The 21,607-nt window shown below is 38.5% G+C and overlaps 1 protein-coding gene across 2 annotated transcripts; it reads right to left on the reverse strand.

The window, feature by feature from the left end:
- Positions 1–465: 465 nt before the first annotated feature.
- Positions 466–14,766, reverse strand: LOC121858632 (venom serine protease Bi-VSP-like). Of its 2 annotated transcripts, none has more exons than XM_042355156.1 (10): positions 14,420–14,766; positions 7,700–7,808; positions 5,682–5,835; positions 4,829–4,941; positions 4,323–4,613; positions 3,209–3,341; positions 2,550–2,710; positions 2,300–2,401; positions 1,753–1,898; positions 466–1,328 (listed from the first exon to the last, which is right to left on the reverse strand). In XM_042355156.1, the coding sequence occupies exons 2-10, from the start codon at positions 7,803–7,805 to the stop codon at positions 1,173–1,175; spliced, it is 1,362 nt and encodes a 453-aa protein (XP_042211090.1). In that variant the 5' UTR covers positions 7,806–7,808; positions 14,420–14,766; the 3' UTR covers positions 466–1,172. The 2 variants fall into 2 exon arrangements, with proteins under 2 accessions (XP_042211090.1, XP_042211089.1); XM_042355155.1 differs by having other exon boundaries at positions 7,682–7,808.
- Between the last annotated feature and the right edge of the window lie 6,841 nt (positions 14,767–21,607).

A 21,607-nucleotide genomic window follows, 5' to 3' on the forward strand; every position in this document is an offset into this window, starting at 1 on the left:
TATTATTATTATTATTATTATTATTATTATTATTATTATAATATTAATAATAATAATAATAATAATAATAATTTAAAAAAAATACAAAATTAAAAATAAAATAAAATTATAATAATAATAAAGATCAAGAAAGAAAAACGGTATACTGTATGTATGTTGTGTTGTCAAATTGAGAGGAACAATTGAGGCCCTGCAACTGTGTGTAAATGAGGCAGAAAGTCAGATCAGCAACCTGGGACTTGATCACAATTTTTGTGATGCCATATGGCAGCAGGGTCTACCATTAGACAATACATTATGCTTCCAATATCTTCCCAGGCGGTAGTACCTCCCTGTTTGATAGCGGTTAAATCCAATTTCAGTAATGACACACTACACTACCTGTCATACCTTGCATGCTAATTCATTTCCACAAAGATCTCCCTCAGGACAACACTTGTTCTTTGGAAAATAATCACATCCAAGTCATCAGTTATTAATGTGTATTATTAATGAATAGGGTATGACCTTATTGATTACACTTATTTGAAGGTATTAAACGATGACATACCAGTAGGCTTTGAACAATAATTCCCAATATTTACTGCCAAGTGCAGAAACTTAAGTCTTTATGAACAGTCATTAAAGGTACAGTAATGACAGCTGAATCATGTAAATTTTCAACATTATGAAAATAAAGCTTGAAGCAATACTGTACTGATATTCATAATTTATCTTACTACTTTTTTATAAATGCAATACAACTAACAATTCTTACTACTTTCTCTAAATACTTTAAACCTATACAGTACAGTACTACAAGGAGCCTTGTCATACTACCGGCAGTTTGAGGTTATGACATCTATCTGACACTGAGAAAAGTTAAGAAATAAATTAAAATAAAAAATTATTAACATAGTAAAGAATACATTGCAACAATGAGTGACTGATGGAAAAACACTAATACTATATCATGAACTTCACTAATACTGTACTGTATCATAATGTTCATCAAAAATACCAACACATCTAAACCATTTCATATTTCTCCAGAGGTGGTACTGTACTGTACGTACTCTACCTACCAATACACTCACTCGCACTTGCACACAGGAACATGTCAGAAAATGCCACCAGGTTTATCTGTCTCTTAGATACCTGATAGTCTGAAGTCACAATTGTTATGTACACTGCTAGTTGAGCAAGGGGATGATCCAGTCGTTGTACATGCTCACTCTGGTGTATACTCCGGGGAAGTTGGGTTCAGCGCATCTGAACCCAAAGGAGACAACCCCGACTATGTACATCTGACTCTTCCAGTACATTACCATGGGTCCTCCACTGTCACCCTGCAAAACAATACAAAATGGATGAGAGCCCTGCTGGGGCCTGTTACAAGTGTTAATGGTCAAATTCTACTGCAGGTTGACCTTCAGTATAGTAGCTTAAGATTAATTTTCCCTTTTTTAAACCTAATTTTCGGTGGCTCAGAATTTTAGATAGTCCCAGTCTGGTCCCAAGCTTGCCAAACTAGTGAGGTTCAACCTGTACTATATTGCACTACTGTACTACTATTACTACTACAATGCTACTAGTAGTAGTAGTATTACTAACAGTATTATTATTATTATGTGGTTGTAATTTCACTTCCTCAGCAAACTAATATTGTCCATTCAACTATTTATACACAGTTTTGGTAATCGTCAGTGATGCCTATATAGAGAGCATTCATGATGTGTAAGCAAGCGACGGAGACAATGACGGGAGACTCACCTGACAGGCATCTTGGCCCCCGACCCCAGCACAGATGGTGGTCTCATCGATAGAGATCTGCCTGAAGGCACTGTACTTCTGACTACACTCTTCTTGTGAGATAATCGGAATCATTACGTGGAGCAGCACACTAGACGACACGTTATCTGCACCATGCGAGACATGGGATTAGCGAGAGGAACGGTATGGTTGATCTTCAATCCCCTCCCCCCTAAACTTGTTGCTGACCCTACAACTAAATAATTGGTACAATGATGTTTTTTGTCACCCTTTGATTAAAGAATCACCTGTATATACACTTTATTACATATATTACATACATATATTACATATATATTACATACAAATTTGTCTGTTTTATATATATATATATATATATATATATATATATATATATATATATATATATATATATATATATATATATATATATATATATATATATATATATATATATATATATATATATATATATATATATATATATATACGTGTGTGTGTGTGTGTGTGTGTGTGTTTAAGTATACATGTATTTTACACAACTTACTGAAAGACACAGAGCCCCAACCCGCGATGAAGCCAAAACTTCTTACCAAGTCGTCCTTATCGAACCTCTCGGGCAGCGGCAGGCAGACAGGTTGGATGGCGTCTGTAACACCAAAAAGAATGGGGATGTTACTAATACTGGGAGTACTTGAAAAACCCCAGAAATAGGTAGACAATACAGTCAAGCAAGAGAGAGAGAGAGAGAGCCTACAAAGGATGGGAGACAGATAAGCAAACAGCCACTCACTCACCCCTGAAAGTGACGGGTCTGTCAAGCTTCAAGATGGCGATATCGTTGGCAAAGGACACTGGGTTGAAGTCGGCATGGATGGTCCTACTCATGATGTCGAAGTCCTCGTGCACAGCCTCGTCGGTCCTGTTCAGGTCATGCTCCCCAAGACGAACCAGCTTCCTGTGAGAGTGTGAGGGAACAATGAGAGAAGAAAAGGGGGAGTTGGGGTGAGGGGGGAGTCCTAACATCATGGAAAGGAGTCCCACATTAAATTATTATTATTATTACCAAATAACCTTAACTAGCTCTAGGAACAAACATATGAACTAGAGTACACACTACAAAGAAGCTGACTTGACCCACAAACTCACATTGGTTAAAAGCTTCATATTTTTTTCATGGAATCCCTCATTGGAGAGGAGATAGAGAGATCTTGGGTTGCTTTACTATATAAGATGAAGTTACTCTACTTGCAAAAGAAACTAGATAAGCTTGGGAGCCTTTATGTCACTGAAGAGAGAGGTAAAGGTGAAGGAGGATACTCTTATGGAGATACTTATAAAAGGAATGTTGAGAAGCAAGAGGGAGAAGAATAAGTTAGTGTACTTGAGACACTTATACAGAGAGATCATTTATAAAAAATATTTCAAATATTACTAAAAAAACAAAGTGACTCACAGGTCATTGCGGTTCCTGACACAGTGAGCTGCAGTGACGACGTGTTGGTTAGTGACAAGGGCACCACCACACAGGAACTCAACAGTGCCCTGGCCATTCACGAAACCCAGAGCAGCCAGCCACGGGTACGATCCTGATCAGAAACATTACAAGTCAGGCTTAGGTTCTTGTATACACACACACACACACACACACACACTGGACACACACACACTGGACACACACACACACACACTGGACACACACACACACACACACACTGGACACACACACACTGGACACACACACACACACACACACTTATACATACACACACATTTCACACAGAGAGAGGTAAATAGAGAAGATATTTTATTAACCACATCTTACAAAGTGTCATGGATAATTTTACAAGTTATATCATGAGAGAGTGTCTAAAACTAAGTCCATTAGAGTGCTAAATTGATAAGTATAATATTTTGTATCTTTGGGAGTTGGCTGATAAGGAACTTCCCTATCGTATCTAATTCCTCAAGTTTGTGAATTAGTTCCGCTTTTCTCTCCATTATCTGCCCAATATTGGAAGGTGTAACTTTCACTCTTGTGCGGGCAACTACAACTAATGGTTCACTGTTTACAGAAGGTGTTTAAGTACTAACTTTATTCCTCCACTCTACCCCCTTATGTCTACAACCTTTACCTCCACACTAGTTTTTTTTATTTCACTTTTGACTTCCAATACACTGTCACTATTATCCTCGTGACACAGATTCTCTTTCCTGGTATATTGCATACAACTTGTCATTAACCTTTGGAAATACAGTAGCTTCTTTTGTACTATGTGATTTATAAACCAGGAAGCTGATGTTAAATCCTGTATTGAATTCAAAACCTTTAAAGTACAACCTTTTGAGACCTGTGAGATATTTCTTGAAGACTTCCTTATGCTTGGTTTCTTCATTTTTCATAATCTTTGCTCTTAAATCCTGAAACCAAGTTATCTTCCAATTTAGAGTAGGCAGTTTCAAATTATTCCCACCTCCTTATAAGTACATCAATGTGTACACACAAGATATCAGATTGAATTAGAGTCACCTTAAACAGACTCAATTGCCTTCAAAGAGTATTTACATACCTATTTGGGGTGGAATGCCTCCTACGATCCTGACATTGGTTGTGCTGGCCATCCCACAGGTTTCAACTGACAGCAAGTCAACCCCAGAGGGAGCCGGCTCGGGAGTTGTTGTGGGTGGTGGCACCTCTGTTGTTGTGACTGGTGGATCTACTGGTAGGGTTGTTGGGGGTTCTACTGGAAGCGTGGTTGGTGTCTCTGATGGTAACGTGGTTGGTGCCTCTGATGGTAACGTGGTTGGTACCTCTGATGGCAACGTGGTTGGTTCCTCTGAGACTGTCGTGGTTGGTGCTGCTGTGGTTGTTGACGAGGTTGGATATAGGATTAGGTGTAATTGGTTATTCACCTGTAATTCTAATTTCACTTTGACTATACTATTGCGTACTTTTTTATCCCCTTCACACACCTATGTATGGTATATACTCCAGTTTACAAAAAACACCCACACCTCTCTTTTTACAATGACTTAACTACAAGAGAAAATTTCACTATCTTTCGAGTGTACATACTTGTGGTACTAGATGTTGTGCTAGTAGAAGTAATAGTAGTAGAATCAAGAATGGCCGGAGGCATATGGCCGCAACAGACGATAGGTGACGATATTTCATATCTACATATGCTGCTGTGGAAAGAAAAAGTAAAAGGGATGTCATTTTCCTTGTGAGAGAAGACAGGGACACATCTTGACATGCTTCAGAAAGGCACAGAGAAAAAAGTGGTATAACAAATAAATGGGAAGACTGGCGTAAACAGAAAAAAAAAGATGAGTAAATAGAAGAAAAGAGAAAAATAGAAAGAGTGAAAATATGACGAGACTCGTTTAGATACAAGAGAGGCGAGAGAAGGGAAACTGAGTGAAAACACCGTCTCTTTTAAGTAATCAACAGGATCACCTTCACCTGTACAGAATTAATGAACAGGAAGACATTCACCTGTTCAGAGTGAATAATCTGTCTAGTAACATTAACTGGGTCAAGGGTATAACAGCCAACTTCTTAATTTCAGGAAGCTACATTCTGTCTCTTGAGTATAACAACATGAATGCAAAATTACTATACAAAATCAATGTTATTAATCAGTCTTTAAAAAACTGATATTCTCGTTAATAAGAAAACACACAATCTCTGAGGCTGACATACACCATCACTGGCCATCAAATAACATCTTTAGGCATTTACAACAAGAAGCTCCCATACTGAACCTTACTTCAACTAACAAAACCTTTCAAGATATGAAATGGAAACTATATTAGGACAGACAAACTGAGAAAATATTATACAGAACATACCTATCACTCTCCCCAACTACAGTACTCTGATAATTATCTAAACTAAGTGCATAAACAATCTTTCTATTCATTACCTTCTCAGGAAATTCAGAAACTCTTTCGATGGTCTTGTCCTCAGTGCGTTGTAAAGGAGCGGACAGTCGAGTAGTTTTTTACAGGTGCCTGCTGCGCCTTCAGGAGTCCGGCACTGATCCAGGTTGTGTAGAGTGGGTGCGTTGAACACGATGGCTGCAGAGGAACATAAGTAATGTAGTATGGCACAGTAGCTATTTCTATCAGGGTTTTTTTTGTGTGTCATCTTTGGACTAATGAGGAATTACTACCATACTGTAAGGTGAATGTTTATTGTAACGGCTGTAGCTCTTGTAGTGGTTATAGGACGAGTGGTAATAGTATTTGTGGTAGTAGTATTAGTGGTAGTAGTAATGTAGTAGTATTGGTAGTATAGAAGTAGTAGTAATAGTAATATCAGTAGGAGTACCTGTAAAATTGGTGTAGGTAGTAGTAGTAGTGATAGTAGTATTGGTGGTAGTAGGAGTAGTAATAGTAGTAGTATTATCAGTAATAGTAGTAGTGTTATGGCAGTAGAAACATACCTCGTGGTAGCATCGGTACAAACTACTGGTACAGTACTAGGCTACACTAAACTAAGGTGTGTAGGACAAAGAGGACAACTACATCAGTGCTGGGTGTATAGTGAAGGGTTATTTTCCTACATGGGAGCTACTCAAGATACTGAAGGCTGTTGTGAAGCAGTGAACTTGGCATCTGTGCTCAGTGAATTTAGTGAAATGGGTAATGATGGAGAACACAGTTAGCAATGGAATTGAACCAAAATTTCTAGAGATACCATTAGCATGATACTAAACACAAAAATAAAAGCGACATTGCACAGAACCTAACAGAACCTGATCTAACCAACAAAACCAGTCTATTATTTTACTTTAGGATCACACCGGAATCTTAGCAATTTTAACTTTGCAATCAATAGTTTAGACCATTTTAAAACACTTTTCTTTTATGATATTTCCCTTGTCTTGTACACATACTCCACTACACAACTCATAAACAATTATTAGCAAAAACCTCTTCCTACTATTCTTTTAAATGCAGTATATTTTAAACTGACAATCTATCAAAAAATTCGCATAATATTCTTCTCATAAATACAAATCTTAGAAATCATTTAACAAAAATATATGAACATTTAAATAAACTCAAGTTAAACAACATTCAAATGATAAAAAATAATGCTGTAACTGCAAATTCAATTAACATATATCAACAGTATTAATGTTAGTAAGCATATGTACAGCTGACAGCAAAAGTCCTCCCACAGCCCTGCTACACAGTGTTGAGGGAAAACTTTTGCTGGCAACTGTACATTAGGATGAAATCTTGGTAAACATTAATTTAATAATAATACGAGTGTTTGTTGTTTACTCTTGTCGAGATGGTTGTGGTATAATACTTGTGGTAAGCTTAGTAATTGATATAATACTCCAGGTAAGCTTAATGGTTGATATACTGCATGGTTGGCATAGCGGTTGTGATGTAATAGCCTACAGTAATCGTAGTAAGCTTAGTAGTTGTGATATAATACTCGTGATAAGTTTAGTGGGTGTGATATAATACCTGTACTAGTTATAAGCTTAGTGTTAATACTGGTGGTAAGCTTGGTAATGGTGCTAGGTGCTGTGGTGATACCGTGGTACGATATCGACTTCGAATAATGATAACAAAATTAGCATAAGGCTTGTAATCATGCAGTCATCACCCCTTAGTGTCATGCAGCCATCACCTCTTGCGTCATGCAATAGAAATAGATGTCAAGATATGTTGTATAAATGGTGAGGCGGTCATGTGGATACAGCACTCGAATCCTGTCCCAAGGGTCACTGGTTTGACCCCCAGGCATCGCTCATTCCACCCAGCTGTGAATGAGGATTTACCAGGCACCAACCAGCATCCTCTCAAGACATGGCGAACACTGAAGAAAGTGTTAAACCTGTACCCCTACCCGTGAAGCACCGCCACACAGCCACCAACAACAACATCACACAGGTGTACTTACATGGAGCAGAGTTATTACCTTGCCTTCTGGCCCTGTGTAACACCGCTCGGTAAGGGCCATCAGGGGCTCCCTCAACCACGACCGCCGTCACTATCACCGCTAGCAACACCCATTTTTCAAACATGATCTGAAATAAAGAATCATCATCATTTATAACATCAAGAACACCTCTAAATAACAGTAAATTGAACCATATTATTAAACTTGTCCACATGTAAGGAATATGACTAGTTGAGTACACCTTCTTCATTACTCAAGGCAAATGTCAAACAACACTTACTACTCAAGCTACACTTAAACATGGGTTATATCATGCGCACCGAAGCAGAGTGAAAGTCATCCATCTCCCACCTCGCCCGACGGAGGAGTAGCACTCACTCACCCCGAAGCGTGCAACCCGCAACCACATCCGGTGATTGAGGCAAAAATGAACGCTCATGCATTCTTCTTACTTCCGGCTAGATACAAGATTTATACCTGTATTATTTCCTATAAAATTTGTGACTATAAATTTATCTATCTGCATTGTCTTATTTCTAAGGTGGTTTAAGGTACAGTACAGCATATTGATGATATCGCTCTACAGTACTGGTTTTCAAATTAATGTAAACTGCAGCTGGCAAAGATGATATGCATGTGGGTCTTTAAATAGGCTTACCAATGTAAAATAAATAAATGAGTACTTTATTATTATTATTATGGGCTACACCTCGTCATCTTCAAGCAAGGCCACCTGTCACACTTTCAGCAGTTCAAGTCAACGTGATGTACTTAGTGTAGACATTAGAATAAGTGAACAGTGTTTCAAGACAATTGCTAAATACATTACAACAACAATAAATACTTTCTCATAATCATATTAAATGTTTACAATGAGAGTTCTATTAATACATACAGTATTATCATGTAAATTTATTTAATTATTGTTTAGATAAAATGTTTAGCTGTACAATGATGACGTGAAGACCCAAGTGACAAGACCTTAACCTAACTCCTGATATTATCACCATTATGTTTCTTGGAGTAAAGGCCTCCCTGGTGTAAGGTTATGGGGGGGGGGGGTGTCTAGGGAACCGCTCGGCTGGGCTGTCACGGTAGGCACACCTGTACAATGGTTCTATATACAACTCATTCACTTAAATGTTAGGTGGTGGCAGGAAGCAAGACCAAGTCCACGTATTCTCTCTCTCTCTCTCTCTCTCTCTCTCTCTCTCTGTTGTGACCTGGGCCACAACAGGAGATCCCGTCTCTCTAACTGGTATTCCCACACACAAAATTACCTGACAGTTGGTCGTTGGTTACCTGTGTATCGCACCTGAGCAGTAATCATACATTTTTATCACTCACTAAACACCGGATATGACGTCAAATTACTTAATAATGGAGATTAAAATAACGACACACATACCAGCCGCTCCTGTAACTCAGAGAAAACATCCATACAGCACCACACTACAGTACCAGACTCACACACACTAGTATAACAAGAGATACAACAACGTTTACACACAACAGGAAAGGGGGCAGAGAGGGAGGCAGGGAGAGAGGGAAGGAGACAGGGACATTTTTTTCTGGAACACCCTATATATCAGCTCCCTGTTTCCTCTGGTATAACTACAGGGTGATATAATCTGGCTACCTGAATGCAAAGTCACTTCAACACTTGGGGAACAAAAGACCAGTGGCCAACATGGAGGACAAGCGACCAAAAGGGGGCGTCAACCATGGTATCGTAGCCAACACAAAGAGAAGGTCACCCACGGTAGGTCACTCAGGAGGTCACATTATAATTACACAGTTTCCCACTACCATGCTTAGCTAGCCACAGCTGCCATACCTCTTACAGGATAATCTACGCGCTTCCTAAGAAAACAAAAACAGGTAAAACAATGACATTAATCACTTATCTTGTCTTAAACAGGTAATAATGTCTGAAGACGTGTCGAAACACCTGAACAAATTTCCTGAACTCTTGACATATTAATCTATCTTGATTTTTTTCAAGTTGTCTGTTATTTGACTGCAATTGTCGGCCACGCTGACTCACGGACCTTGCTTACCGAAGGCTTTGTGTACGAGCTGCCACTTTCACACTGTCCCAAACGAGCTCTCAAGCCTATGGGACCCACTAACTTTCATTACAGCACACGAACCCTGACAGATAAAACAACAGGAAGATATAATACCAACGCTTAGCCACGATATATACTGCAATCTTAAATCCCACGACTGAAAACAATTAAGAAAATCTTTAAAACCTCCGAATCAACTTTGATTTTTTCCCCCACTGAGAGACATTAAATCCTGTTCCCGGGAATCCCAAAAGATTAATTTATCAGAGGTGGTCTCGTACCGGGGGGAGGAGGGAGGGAGAGAGGAAGGGTTTTACCAGGTGGTCATATCCTTCACCTGCCTACCTCCCTCTACCTCCTCTTCCCTGACTCTCACCTACTTCCAGGCTCAATCTATACTTAAAATGCCATCTAATTAACACACCACCTACCTGATGCTTGTACAGGTATAACAAAACGTCTCGGTAACAGGGACACAAGTAAACAATGAAGCCCAGGGTAAAAATATGTGTGTGCAGTCATGAATATATGTATCAATGGGTGTATAGACGTATAACACTGTGTATGTGTGTAAATATGCGTGTACTTATATATTTATGTACATATGAATGCTGGTGTACACACAGTCGCAGGGATTTACAGTTTGTGTGTGTGTGCGTGCATGCGTGTGTGTGCATGCGTGTGTGCGCGTGTGGCTGGCTGACTGAAGGAATATCTATCAGCAGTAAACGGTCCTGTAAATCAATGTCAAGTCACAAGGTCATAACAAAAGGTCGAGACTGACAACACCAGCTATAGGGCCGTCGTCTGCCGCCATCTAACTCCATATACAAAAATAAACTGAAGACGGAAATGAACAAGAAGACAAAGTTAACATTTTACAATTTCGAGGTGACCTTCAATACACTACCGGTTGGCAGGTGGGCGTGGGGACGGGTGTGGGGGGGCGGGTGTGGGGGGCGGTGGTGTGTGGTGTGGTGAGGTGTGTCCATAATTTTGAGCCAAAAAATGTATTCCTAATAATATAATTCCAATATAATTATTAGGATTATGTTTGAGGGATGATCAAGTATTTATGAATGATTTCTGAATATATAAGATACGGTTCTGCTGCTTCTCTTATCAAGGCGAGACACACACATACACACAGGTCTTGCATCACTGTTGACCGGTGAAGAACCAAACAAAGCTTTCTCTACCTTCTGCGAACTTACACGAGGCCAACAATAAAGTTCTATCACATAACCCATATCCCATCATAAAGATTTCCAATAATTACTCTCGCACAGAAGCACATACAGTAACGGTACATTAAGAGATGGGGGGGTGAATAATATAACAAACTAACATACAGTACTACACGACTTTAGTATAACATCCCTCTATCAAGCTTCTCCCCTTCGAAAAACTAAACAACTCGGGTAGTTATATAGCTGAGCTGAACGTTCCATTTACTGTATATAAACACTGACAACTGGGTAGGTTCTCTATACACTTGAACAGTAGACTAATCCATGGAAGCCCCTCAAAAAGTAAATAAAAACAAAATTAAATAAATAAATAAAAAGTAAATAAATAAATAAAAAAGTAAATAAATAAATAATAAGTAAATAAATAAATAAAAAGTAAATAAATAAATAAAAAGTAAATAAATAAATAAATAAAAAGTTGATAAATAAATAAATAAAAAGTAAATAAATAAAAACAATAAAAAGTAAATAAATAAACAAACAAGTAAATAAATAAACTTATTATGCAACTATTGACTAGACACAATAGGACCCCTCCAACTTACACAACAGAGCAGCACAAAACATACAAACCAGCATCTCGAAGGTCATAAATTACTACTATTAACAACCCAATACTAACAAAAAATAAAACAATCTTTGACATTTTTACCACCATGCTCAAGTCATGTTTCCTAGCTGAGTAAATTGTGTTATGGTTTGTGATTAATGGCTCTCGTCAAGGACAAACCAACAGACCAAACTGACTTATAAATACACTTGCATTTATATATACAGTATATATATATATATATATATCCATGTGTGAACGTATTGCATGTACAGGTAATTCTAGACTTCCGGTACGACATATTGAATCTTTATTAAAACTAACTTAACATTAACCATATGAATTTAAATGTTAACCTAACCAAACTTTTATAAATTATCTAAAAAGGAATGACGGGAAATTCTACAAGAAAGGTCCAGCCCAGCCCCTCCAATAGCTAAGCTGTGGTCAGATCTTCCACCTGGGTCGATCGAGGAAAAAACAGCAGGTAGAATAAGTGTTTCAAGTAACTTCATCAGTTATAGAGGCTAAAACACAACTGATTGATCCTTTTTAGCATAGAGAGGTTATTAACGTTATGTAAGTACTAGAGTCTGTAGCATCGTTAGCCTCGTACTATAGCTGAAACATCTACGATAACAAGAAATTAAAACCTTGAAACGGCAAGGCTTTTATCACTTTAATAACAGCATAATGACTGGGAGGAAAACACACACACACACACACACACACACCTCTCTCAACAAAGAAAATAGAGGGGTTGATGGTGCAAGACTTGTATAATATCATAAAACGTTCACTGGCACTGTTGAATGACATACAGGAAACGAAAATAAAATGTTGAGATAACCAGACAGGAATAGCTATTGGACACCATATGTAGCCATACGCCTGTCATCCTCACCAACGTTTACAGAACACAGGGAGTCCCGGCAACACACCCAAAGCCATTTATTGTGACTCATGTTGTTTGGGTCAGTCATGTTAGCTATATTGATGTATGATGGCGACTCTTAATGCACGATAATTTATTCTACTCGTGTACGACAACTGCCAAACGTAACACCAGTAAGATAGGTCATGTCCTTCTCTATTTTAACATCATTTCCAGAAATTTCTTCAGATCATCAGAGTCAATGTTTTATTCCTAACACCGGGAGACATCAAGCATTACACACAGGTAAATAGTGTCACGCAGAAGTAATAGGCAGGGGCGGATCCAGGAATATCAAATTGGGGCCCAAGAAATTGTAGGTGAGGGGACTTGGTGGGGGTAGCAAGCCCACCCAGCTAGGAGAATGGGGGGCATTTTGAAGCCATGTGCACTTGATATTAGGAGACATTCTGAGGCCAATAGTAATTACTTAATACTATATAAACACGCCTGAGTACAATAACTGCATTAAAGAAAAATTATTGGAATTTTCTGATGAAAATGGGAGGTCCGGACCCCCAGGACCCCCTCCCCCTGGATCCGCCCCCGAATAAAGCCAAGGATGGTACACAATGAGGTTGTCCGTTTGTGTGTCGCAAAGAGGTCATAAAACACACACACACACACACAATGGGGGGAGGGGGTCGAGGAACACAAGGACAAAGTAATATACGTATTGTGGAGACTAGAGCTGCACGTCCTTGTGTTCTGTAAACCTCCTTGTGTACAATGATAGCGACTGAACGAGAACAACCTCTCTCAATATTATTACGTCTCCTACAAACTTTCTCAATGTATTATCTTTCAAATATCTGAGAATTATACAAAATACACATACTCGTACATACTGGCTCGTGTATAATACAGAACACATACGCAAGCAATTTATACACATGTGCAAAATACGTACAGTGCAAAATATGAATAAATAAGATCAAGATAAACATGAAAAACTCGGTTCACAAAGACCACTAGCATGACAGATTCTATTCAGCCTCTTGTTATTACATTCCTTTTCATTTCCGAGGGGTGGGATGGCCTGCCTGCCAGTTCGTATTGTCAGTCCCGGGAATGAAGCGAGACACGTCCTTCACACATGACTTGCGGCGTTGAACTGTCTGCCATTCCTCTAATATATAATTCTACCTCAAAATCACCATCTTCGGAATCTGATAACTCCCATAATGCTCTTAGTGTGAGACAATTCAGTAACAAAAATATTTCCTGTAACAAAAAGCAATGCCACAACTTACTTGATATAGGTAACAACATACAGGGGGTATAGGAGAATCTTCATTATATAAATATGTTAAATGTCTAGAATAAATAAGTGGGATTATGGCGGAAATCATACGGTATAATAAAGGTTTATATCATCAATGAACACGAAAACCCACCAAAACGAATAATTAATAAAATATAAATTCGGGATAGGGAACAAGGACACGGCAAGCAGGTCGTGGCCTCAGTGTACATCAACAAACATTCACTACACTGGAGGAAGCTTGATAACATTAACAGTGACCCAGATTGACCGATTGTTTCCATAAGCCGAGGAGGAGCCAAGGGTCACGCCTTACTTGTTCTTAATTAAGCAAATTCAAAGACCTTTTTTTTTCCTCTTGTTCTATCACTATTTGCATTATATACAGTATAATTATTGACGACTGACCCGCGAACATACTTGAAAACACTGTAGTGAAGATAAGAAATAAACTACAATTAAGTCAGTAGAAATATCCTACACACTTACTTACGAGGATGAAAGCAGCAAGCAACTCAATTCACCCAAGCAACTTCAAGTGACCTTCATTGCTTCATCTGATACTTAAGCAGAAACTAAAATAAAAGTAACTTAACATGAAGATATCCATAGAGTATGTATAGTGCTGCTACACTTCCCCTCATCAAAATTACGCCAGCTAACGTTACCTTCTCAACAGCAGGCACTTGAATATCTTGAGTGAAGTGTCTCCTAGTCTGAGGTCTATATACGAGCCTCTTGATCGTGTGTTGCAGAAGTACTGTAGTTTGCTCCTTGATTTCAGTAAGTACTTTCTACTTCCCTTCGTATATGTGAGGTCTGGTTTTCTTTAATTTTCTAACTGATTTCTTCTTCTAAATTTGGTAAACAAGACAAGGTCGACGTCTTGAGAAGTAATGGCGGCACAGAGGCGGCGACACTCTTACTGCACTTCCTCCTGTAGTGTACCTCACCTCACACCAGCAACACACACACTGACATCATGAACGCTGGGGAGATTCTTGTTATGGCTGTGTGTACGAGGACTCTTAGCCAATCACAGCTCTTCCAGGACTCTTCACCCCACACTGCATCAGATATTTCCTTTGCTTTCAGGTCCAGTGACGTGTTAAAGTGTAACTAGGAGGTTTCCCAACAAACTTTATAAATATACAAAAGTGTTAAAGTTACTGAAAATATCACAAATACATTATAGTATAAATATAGAGTGAGGTCACAGTTTCCAAAGATCATTTCTTGCAAGTAATTATAAAAAACGGCCGGTCATTTTGTTCTGAAAGTTGATTCTTCAGTGTGGTAAAGAACTAATGAATAAGGTCAAAAGAAAGGTTAATTAAATAAGTGGATGTGAAGAAAATAAAAATAAATGAATGATGTAAAAATAGGCAAGAGATACCATTCACATCCTGGGCCAGACAGATTCCTCCAACACCACGAGAAAGTTAAATTATGGACCTTATACTGAGAGACATTAAGGCTCATCTTCCCTCTGTTGTTATGGTTTGTATCCCTGAGTTTTGTGTTGTGTTCATCATTATAAAGTATAAACAAGTGAGAAACGAACAGAGCAAAACAGAGACTCGGGTAAAGAATACACTTAACAAAGACGACTAATTTCCTCCTCAGATCGTGAAGAAATGGACACTTAAATATTCATCTTGTTTGCCACATCACCATACAGGAGACGTGAATTTTGGTGTTGACATTTTATGAGTCAACAGAAAGTCCTGACCTTCGCAACTGGTATTTGTTTAATCGGTAGGTGTGTGTCTACCCTTGTCTGACCGGCCCTACCTTCGTCATGTAATTAAAATAATTCTATATATGACCATTAACGCTTCTCTTATAAAAAAATCTTCATTATTAATTTGTATAAGAATATTTTTCAATTATTAATCAAATACAACCTAATGTAATTTGATGCCAGGGTGAGACAAAATCAGCTTTAAAGGCTTTTAAGCGAGCTGGTTTGAGGGCCCCCACCTCATCTTTACTCAGCTTTCCAATGCACAGGGAAATTCCCAAACAATGACGTCATCTTACAGGTTATCACTACGTCACGGGATTACGAGAGGGTTAAGGTTATGTTCACAGAAAACGTCAAGGTGCGATGTCTATTTTAAACCTATCCTGCAATAAGACCTTCAGCTATTGAACTTAAAAAACCCCACATTTATGCGTTTTTATTTAAAGTCCTCATTGTTCTATATATATACAGCACTATACATAGGAGCTCGGCCATAAAATTTTATTATTGTTTACCTAGTGGCTACACAAACCACAGGTAACCAGGTATAGGGGAAGAAAGCCAGTCATCTACTGTTATCTTGATAGTTTTGTCTAGGGCTAAACTATATACTGAGGTAACGGGACGAAGTGATAGAGATTAATAGTTTAAATGATCTTGTTGACCAAAATGAATCAATCATCTTCGTTCTGTTAATGGAAGCTGTAAGTTGATTTTGGACATTGTTGTAATATGGAAGTTGAGATGAGAAAGAGTGTGTGTGTGTGTGTGTGTGTGTGCGCGTGTGTGTGTGTGTGTAATCAAACCTACTTTACGTATGCAAATAGTATATAATATTATCATGTAAAATCCATAAATAATAATCTCCCGGTGGATTGATTTTCTTAATAACTAACCAAGTATTATGTATGCGACTCTGGTTCATAAGTCAGAGAGAAAATAAGAGCAGTGAGAGACGTATTTGGCCTCAAGGTCAAGAACAGGCAAGAAGGGTGGTAAAAACTAGCTTAAACGGGGTAGGTGGGTGAAGGGAGTCTCTCGCCTACAGTATACTGACTCTACACCTTCCCGGCTCACGATAATATAACAGCGGCCAAAGTCACCACCAAGAGGGATATTTATCTATGTGTGTTAGTAATTGATGCGATATGTAACCTAACCTATTCTAACCTAACCAGACCTAATCAAACCTAACCTAATCTAATCTAATCTAACCAGACCTAACCAAACCTAACCTAACCTATTCTAACCTAACCAGACCTAACCTAACCTAACCTAACCCCCTCATTATACATCGATCTATTGACATTTTTCTTCTATCTCTTATTGAGCGAAAAAGTTGTCCTAGTGTTAAGGCTGTCTGCTTCTTCTTTTTGTTTTCTAAGGAATTATGGATCATTTGTCAACAAGGAAGGTATAAAACTGAAGGAGACTTGAGTGTTTAGCCTAGAGTTTCCAAGTATTTCGTGACGGAGGGAGGGGGAAGGGGGGAGGAGGGAGGGGAAGGGAAGGGGGAAGGGGGGGAGAGGGAAGGGGGCGGGGTTGCATATAAACACTGATTATCCCTGACCCAATGACCCATGTCAACTCAAGGCAAAGTAAGCTGGTTTGTGGTCGCTCCATAAAGTAATCCCGTGTTTTGTGTCGACACGTTATTGTACAAGATAGACATCGATGTACAGTGAATAAAATTGTACTTCAGCAAAACTACAGAGCTGTATTTCTCTTAATTATTTAACTGTTGATAACTGGCGTATTTAATAATTTAATATACGCGCTACACGACTTCACAGTTAGTTGTTGAAGAGCGTAAATTATTATTATTATTATAATATAAATATATATATACTGTATATATATATATATATATATATATATATATAACATCAATTTATCCATATATATCCTTAGACATGATGCAATATTCTTAAGTAATAGACGTGATGCAATATTCCTAATAGACATAATGAAATATTCTTTAGTTTTCTGTCACGTTGTAAATTTCTACAGCTGACTAAAATCGTAATGATAGAAGTTGAGTTCGGAAACGATTTGGGGGATTCAGTCCGTGAGCTTCAGTGTGTCTCTCCACGCTAGCGAATCATTTTCATGGCTCTAGTGAAGTCTAGTCATTGTTCTTGTCCACGAAGCAACTCTTCCTGTTCAGAGGTCATGTTCAACACCCAGAAATCATTCCTCAGACAGAAAGATGTAAGATTTATACCAACAATCAAGTTTCAAGTGTTGCATCAAATTGAGGAAAATAAAGGAAAGAAAAGGTGAAAAACAGTAAAGTAGGGATGGTTGCGTCGAGGATAGAATTTAACTCTTTGAAAATGAACCCGATTGCAGGATTATGCTACAAATCTTAAAATATTTCAATGTTTTTAATATTTTACTGATTATGGTTCACACACACACACACACACACACTGGATCAAGGAACGATAGCTTTAACCCGAAAACATAAAAGATTTACGTCCAAATTACTTCCAGAAACTTCACGCGCTCCTTGAACCACCACTTACCACTAGAGTTTATATGAATATTGAACACTAGCGGGAAATGCAAGACCTCAAAATGCTTCAAATGGTGTGAGGTGGTCGATTGGATACAGCGGTCGTCTCCTGTCTTTAAGTCGCCGGTTCGATCACAGTCTATCCAGTTGGGGGAAGTGAAAACAGTCATGTACAGTCACCCAAAAAAGTCCTGTCGCGAACCACGATTCAGACTCGTGAACCCGAAGCAGTAGACACTGATACATTATTCTGTCCATAAATGCTTCGGATTCAAGAGTTCTGAATCTCGGGGTTCATGGTTCCCGACAGGACTTTTTTGGGTGACTGTACAGCACCGGTCCCGCTGCCTCATTGAGTACCGAAAGTCATGTAAAAACAAAAAACTAAAATAATCAACCTTACATTAACAACTCGGGAAGGCCTTTATTTATATATATATAATTTTTTGGGGAAACTCCCTTTGTCAAGACTGCAACTTTCATAATGCACTTTAAAATTTAGCTAGAAATGGATGTCATTTTTCCGGTAGCAACAGGAAGCTGAAGCTGACAGTTGATATCCTTCCGTTAACTAACTGAGGTCACGTGACAGGAACTACGCAACACGAGCCCAATTTAGCGACCAATGGTAAATATATCATTTCAAAATTGAAGTCAAGGCTTATCCTTATACATACCCTTGCTCAGAGACTTAAATACTACTACTACAACTAATACTACTATTAATAATAATAATAATAATAATAATAATAATAATAATAATAATAATAATAATAATAATAATAATAATAATAATAATTTTTTTCTAAAACATTCACCAACACTCGATACACTACAACATCAAAGACTCGAGAATAAAAAGAATTACTGTATTACAACAAAAGATCACAAAAGTAACAGTTCGACTTGTATCATTCATATACTAGTGAACCCTTAAGTTTTAATACTTCCTAAACCCTGTATGGGTGTTGTATACTTATGCATATGTGTGTATCTCTGTTTTCAGCATGTCTGATTATTTGCTCGTTACTATGATGTTAATGAAATTGTAAAGTAAACGACGTATTTAGACGTTTAACAATGAGCAGTATATCGTCAAACTACATGCAGTTACACATACCGTATATTTATTACTTAACACTTTTATCTATAAAAACGGTTGGAGGAAAAAAGTCAAGAAAAAGTCAGATAAAAAGGCACGGAAAACCTAACCTAACCTAACCTAACCTACGTGCAATGTCATCATATATATATATATATATATATATATATATATATATATATATATATATATATATATATATATATATATATATATATATATATATATATATATATATATATATATTGTGTTGTTAATGTGTACTATCGTGGACAAAAGTTCTCTCCCTGTAGTGAAACTGAGTCACGGGAATGACTCTCCGAACTGACTTACCTGACTGTGTGCAGGTGTGCTGTTTTATCGCACTTGAGGTCGACACTGCTTCAGTTTGGGAGGGAGCGAACTTTTCTCCACGATAGTACAAGTCCTGTGGACTTTATTTCCGACCACCATAAAAACACACCATTACCCACGCAGCATGACTAAGATCAAGGGTCAGTGGCATTTTCTATCGTTAAATAACTGCATGGTGAAGTGGTGGGGTTTTCACAACTCCGTAATGCAAGGAAGAACACGATCGTCTTTGTCTAAAAGTTTAAACGACTTTCTAGGAAACACAGAAACGTTCCTGTACAGGATACGTCACACACACACACACACACTAATGAATCATGTTATATTACCGCCGAATATAACACACACACACATCGGCCATTTATAATTGGCTGTGGATAGATGAAAAGAAAAGCCAATGAGGTTTTAAATCAACTTGCAGTATGAAGTAGGCAGTCAGGTTTTAAAATTAAATATTCTACCCATGAATACATTGTGGAGTAATCATATACCCGTGTGCATGACAGGTGTTCTGGGTATACTCACGAACAAACACCTGAAGCACAGCACAAGTAAGCGTAAATAAAATAAATAAAATCCCCAAAGCTCCCCCCTTACCTCACGCAGGTTGGGGAAGACCCATGTATCTCGACAGTCATAAAATTAAATAGCAATTCTCGTAGATTCAAAGAACATAATATCCATGGAGTTTCACTGTGACTCTTAAGGGTAACACTGGAAACAAGGGACGTGTAAACCCAAGTACTGTATGCGGACGTCTGCCTCCATACTCCATGTTTACTTCCTATTCCTACAAACCTCTGAGTCATCATTCATAAATTAGGAAAACTAACCAACCAAATCTAAAATAAAAATTTTCTTCGTTACCTTGATAAACAGCACTCTCAAACTGTGATTTATACGGTCCAAGGTAACACATCAAGCCAGCATCTTGATTGTTGACCTTCCGCCTCGAAGCGCTAACACCCTGTAGTTCGAGACACCGGCCACTACCAGGCCCAAGTGTGCTTTAATGGCAGTGTTCTTATAAAGGTTCTCAATTAATTTTGTAAGGTTTTGCTTAAATAAATATAAATACGTTAGTAATTGTAGGCACGATAATTACAGTAATATCATTATAAAAAAACGATTAAGTGGCGAGAAAAAAAATTAGTTTGTAATTATATTCACACTACCTGTAGTTACAATCATAATATCAATAGTAATAATGATAAGTAATGCAAACAAAATGATGATTCATAATTGGATAATATTATGTGTTCTCACCTAGGACTTATAATGAAGGATTGCAAAAAAAAAGAGCAAACTTATATATTCCTTTCATTTTTTCTGCTGTAAAAGAGCCAAATTGTTCTTATTTCCCATCTATAATTAGTCCCTAAATATTTATGCAGTGTTCCCATATCCAATCGCTTCAGACGTTTCTCTTAACCATGAATCGCCCCAAAAATCATTGCTACTCAGTCAAGGACCACATATTGCTGCTTCTTATATGTCTCTCATTTCTAGTATGTCCTTTTGTAGTGGATTTCTCCCCTACAAACGCTGTTTGTCGCTGATTAGCCGACCCCACAAATGGTGACCCCCGGAGATTCGCACTCACACAGGATGGAGGAGAAACTGATCACTCTCCCAGTCTTCAAGCAACATGGAAGACTGGCTTATCCACCCAGAAGCAGCTCTAATCGGTTCTACAGCTACTGTCTCTACACCGCAGGCTAGACACCCTAGAGCAGCTCTGCTACTCTAAGCAGACACCAGCTCCTCTTCCTGCCCCAAGCACCAAGTCCTACCGACCCCAACACACCCGTCCTGCCTCAGACGCCGCCCCCGGCCCAGCAGTACCCCCTGCCACTCGTAATGCAGCCCCTGCTCCCGACGCGGCCCATGCGTCTGAGTGCGGACCCACGCACCCCTCTTTTCTCCCTTAGGTACCCCCCTCATCCGCTTCTGCTGACACAGCCCCTGCTCCTGACCCAGGCCCACACACCCCAGCAGGCGCATCTGACAACTCTCTTCTTCTAGCTACAGCCGCAGCGAGCTACACCAAACAAATGGTGACCCCGGAGTGACACTCACAGGATGGAGGAGAAACAACAAACATCCTGTACCCCACACTTTACCCTTCCCCAACG

This window comes from Homarus americanus, unplaced genomic scaffold (assembly GCF_018991925.1).
Source record: "Homarus americanus isolate GMGI-L3 unplaced genomic scaffold, GMGI_Hamer_2.0 scaffold74, whole genome shotgun sequence".
Lineage (NCBI taxonomy): Eukaryota > Metazoa > Arthropoda > Malacostraca > Decapoda > Nephropidae > Homarus > Homarus americanus.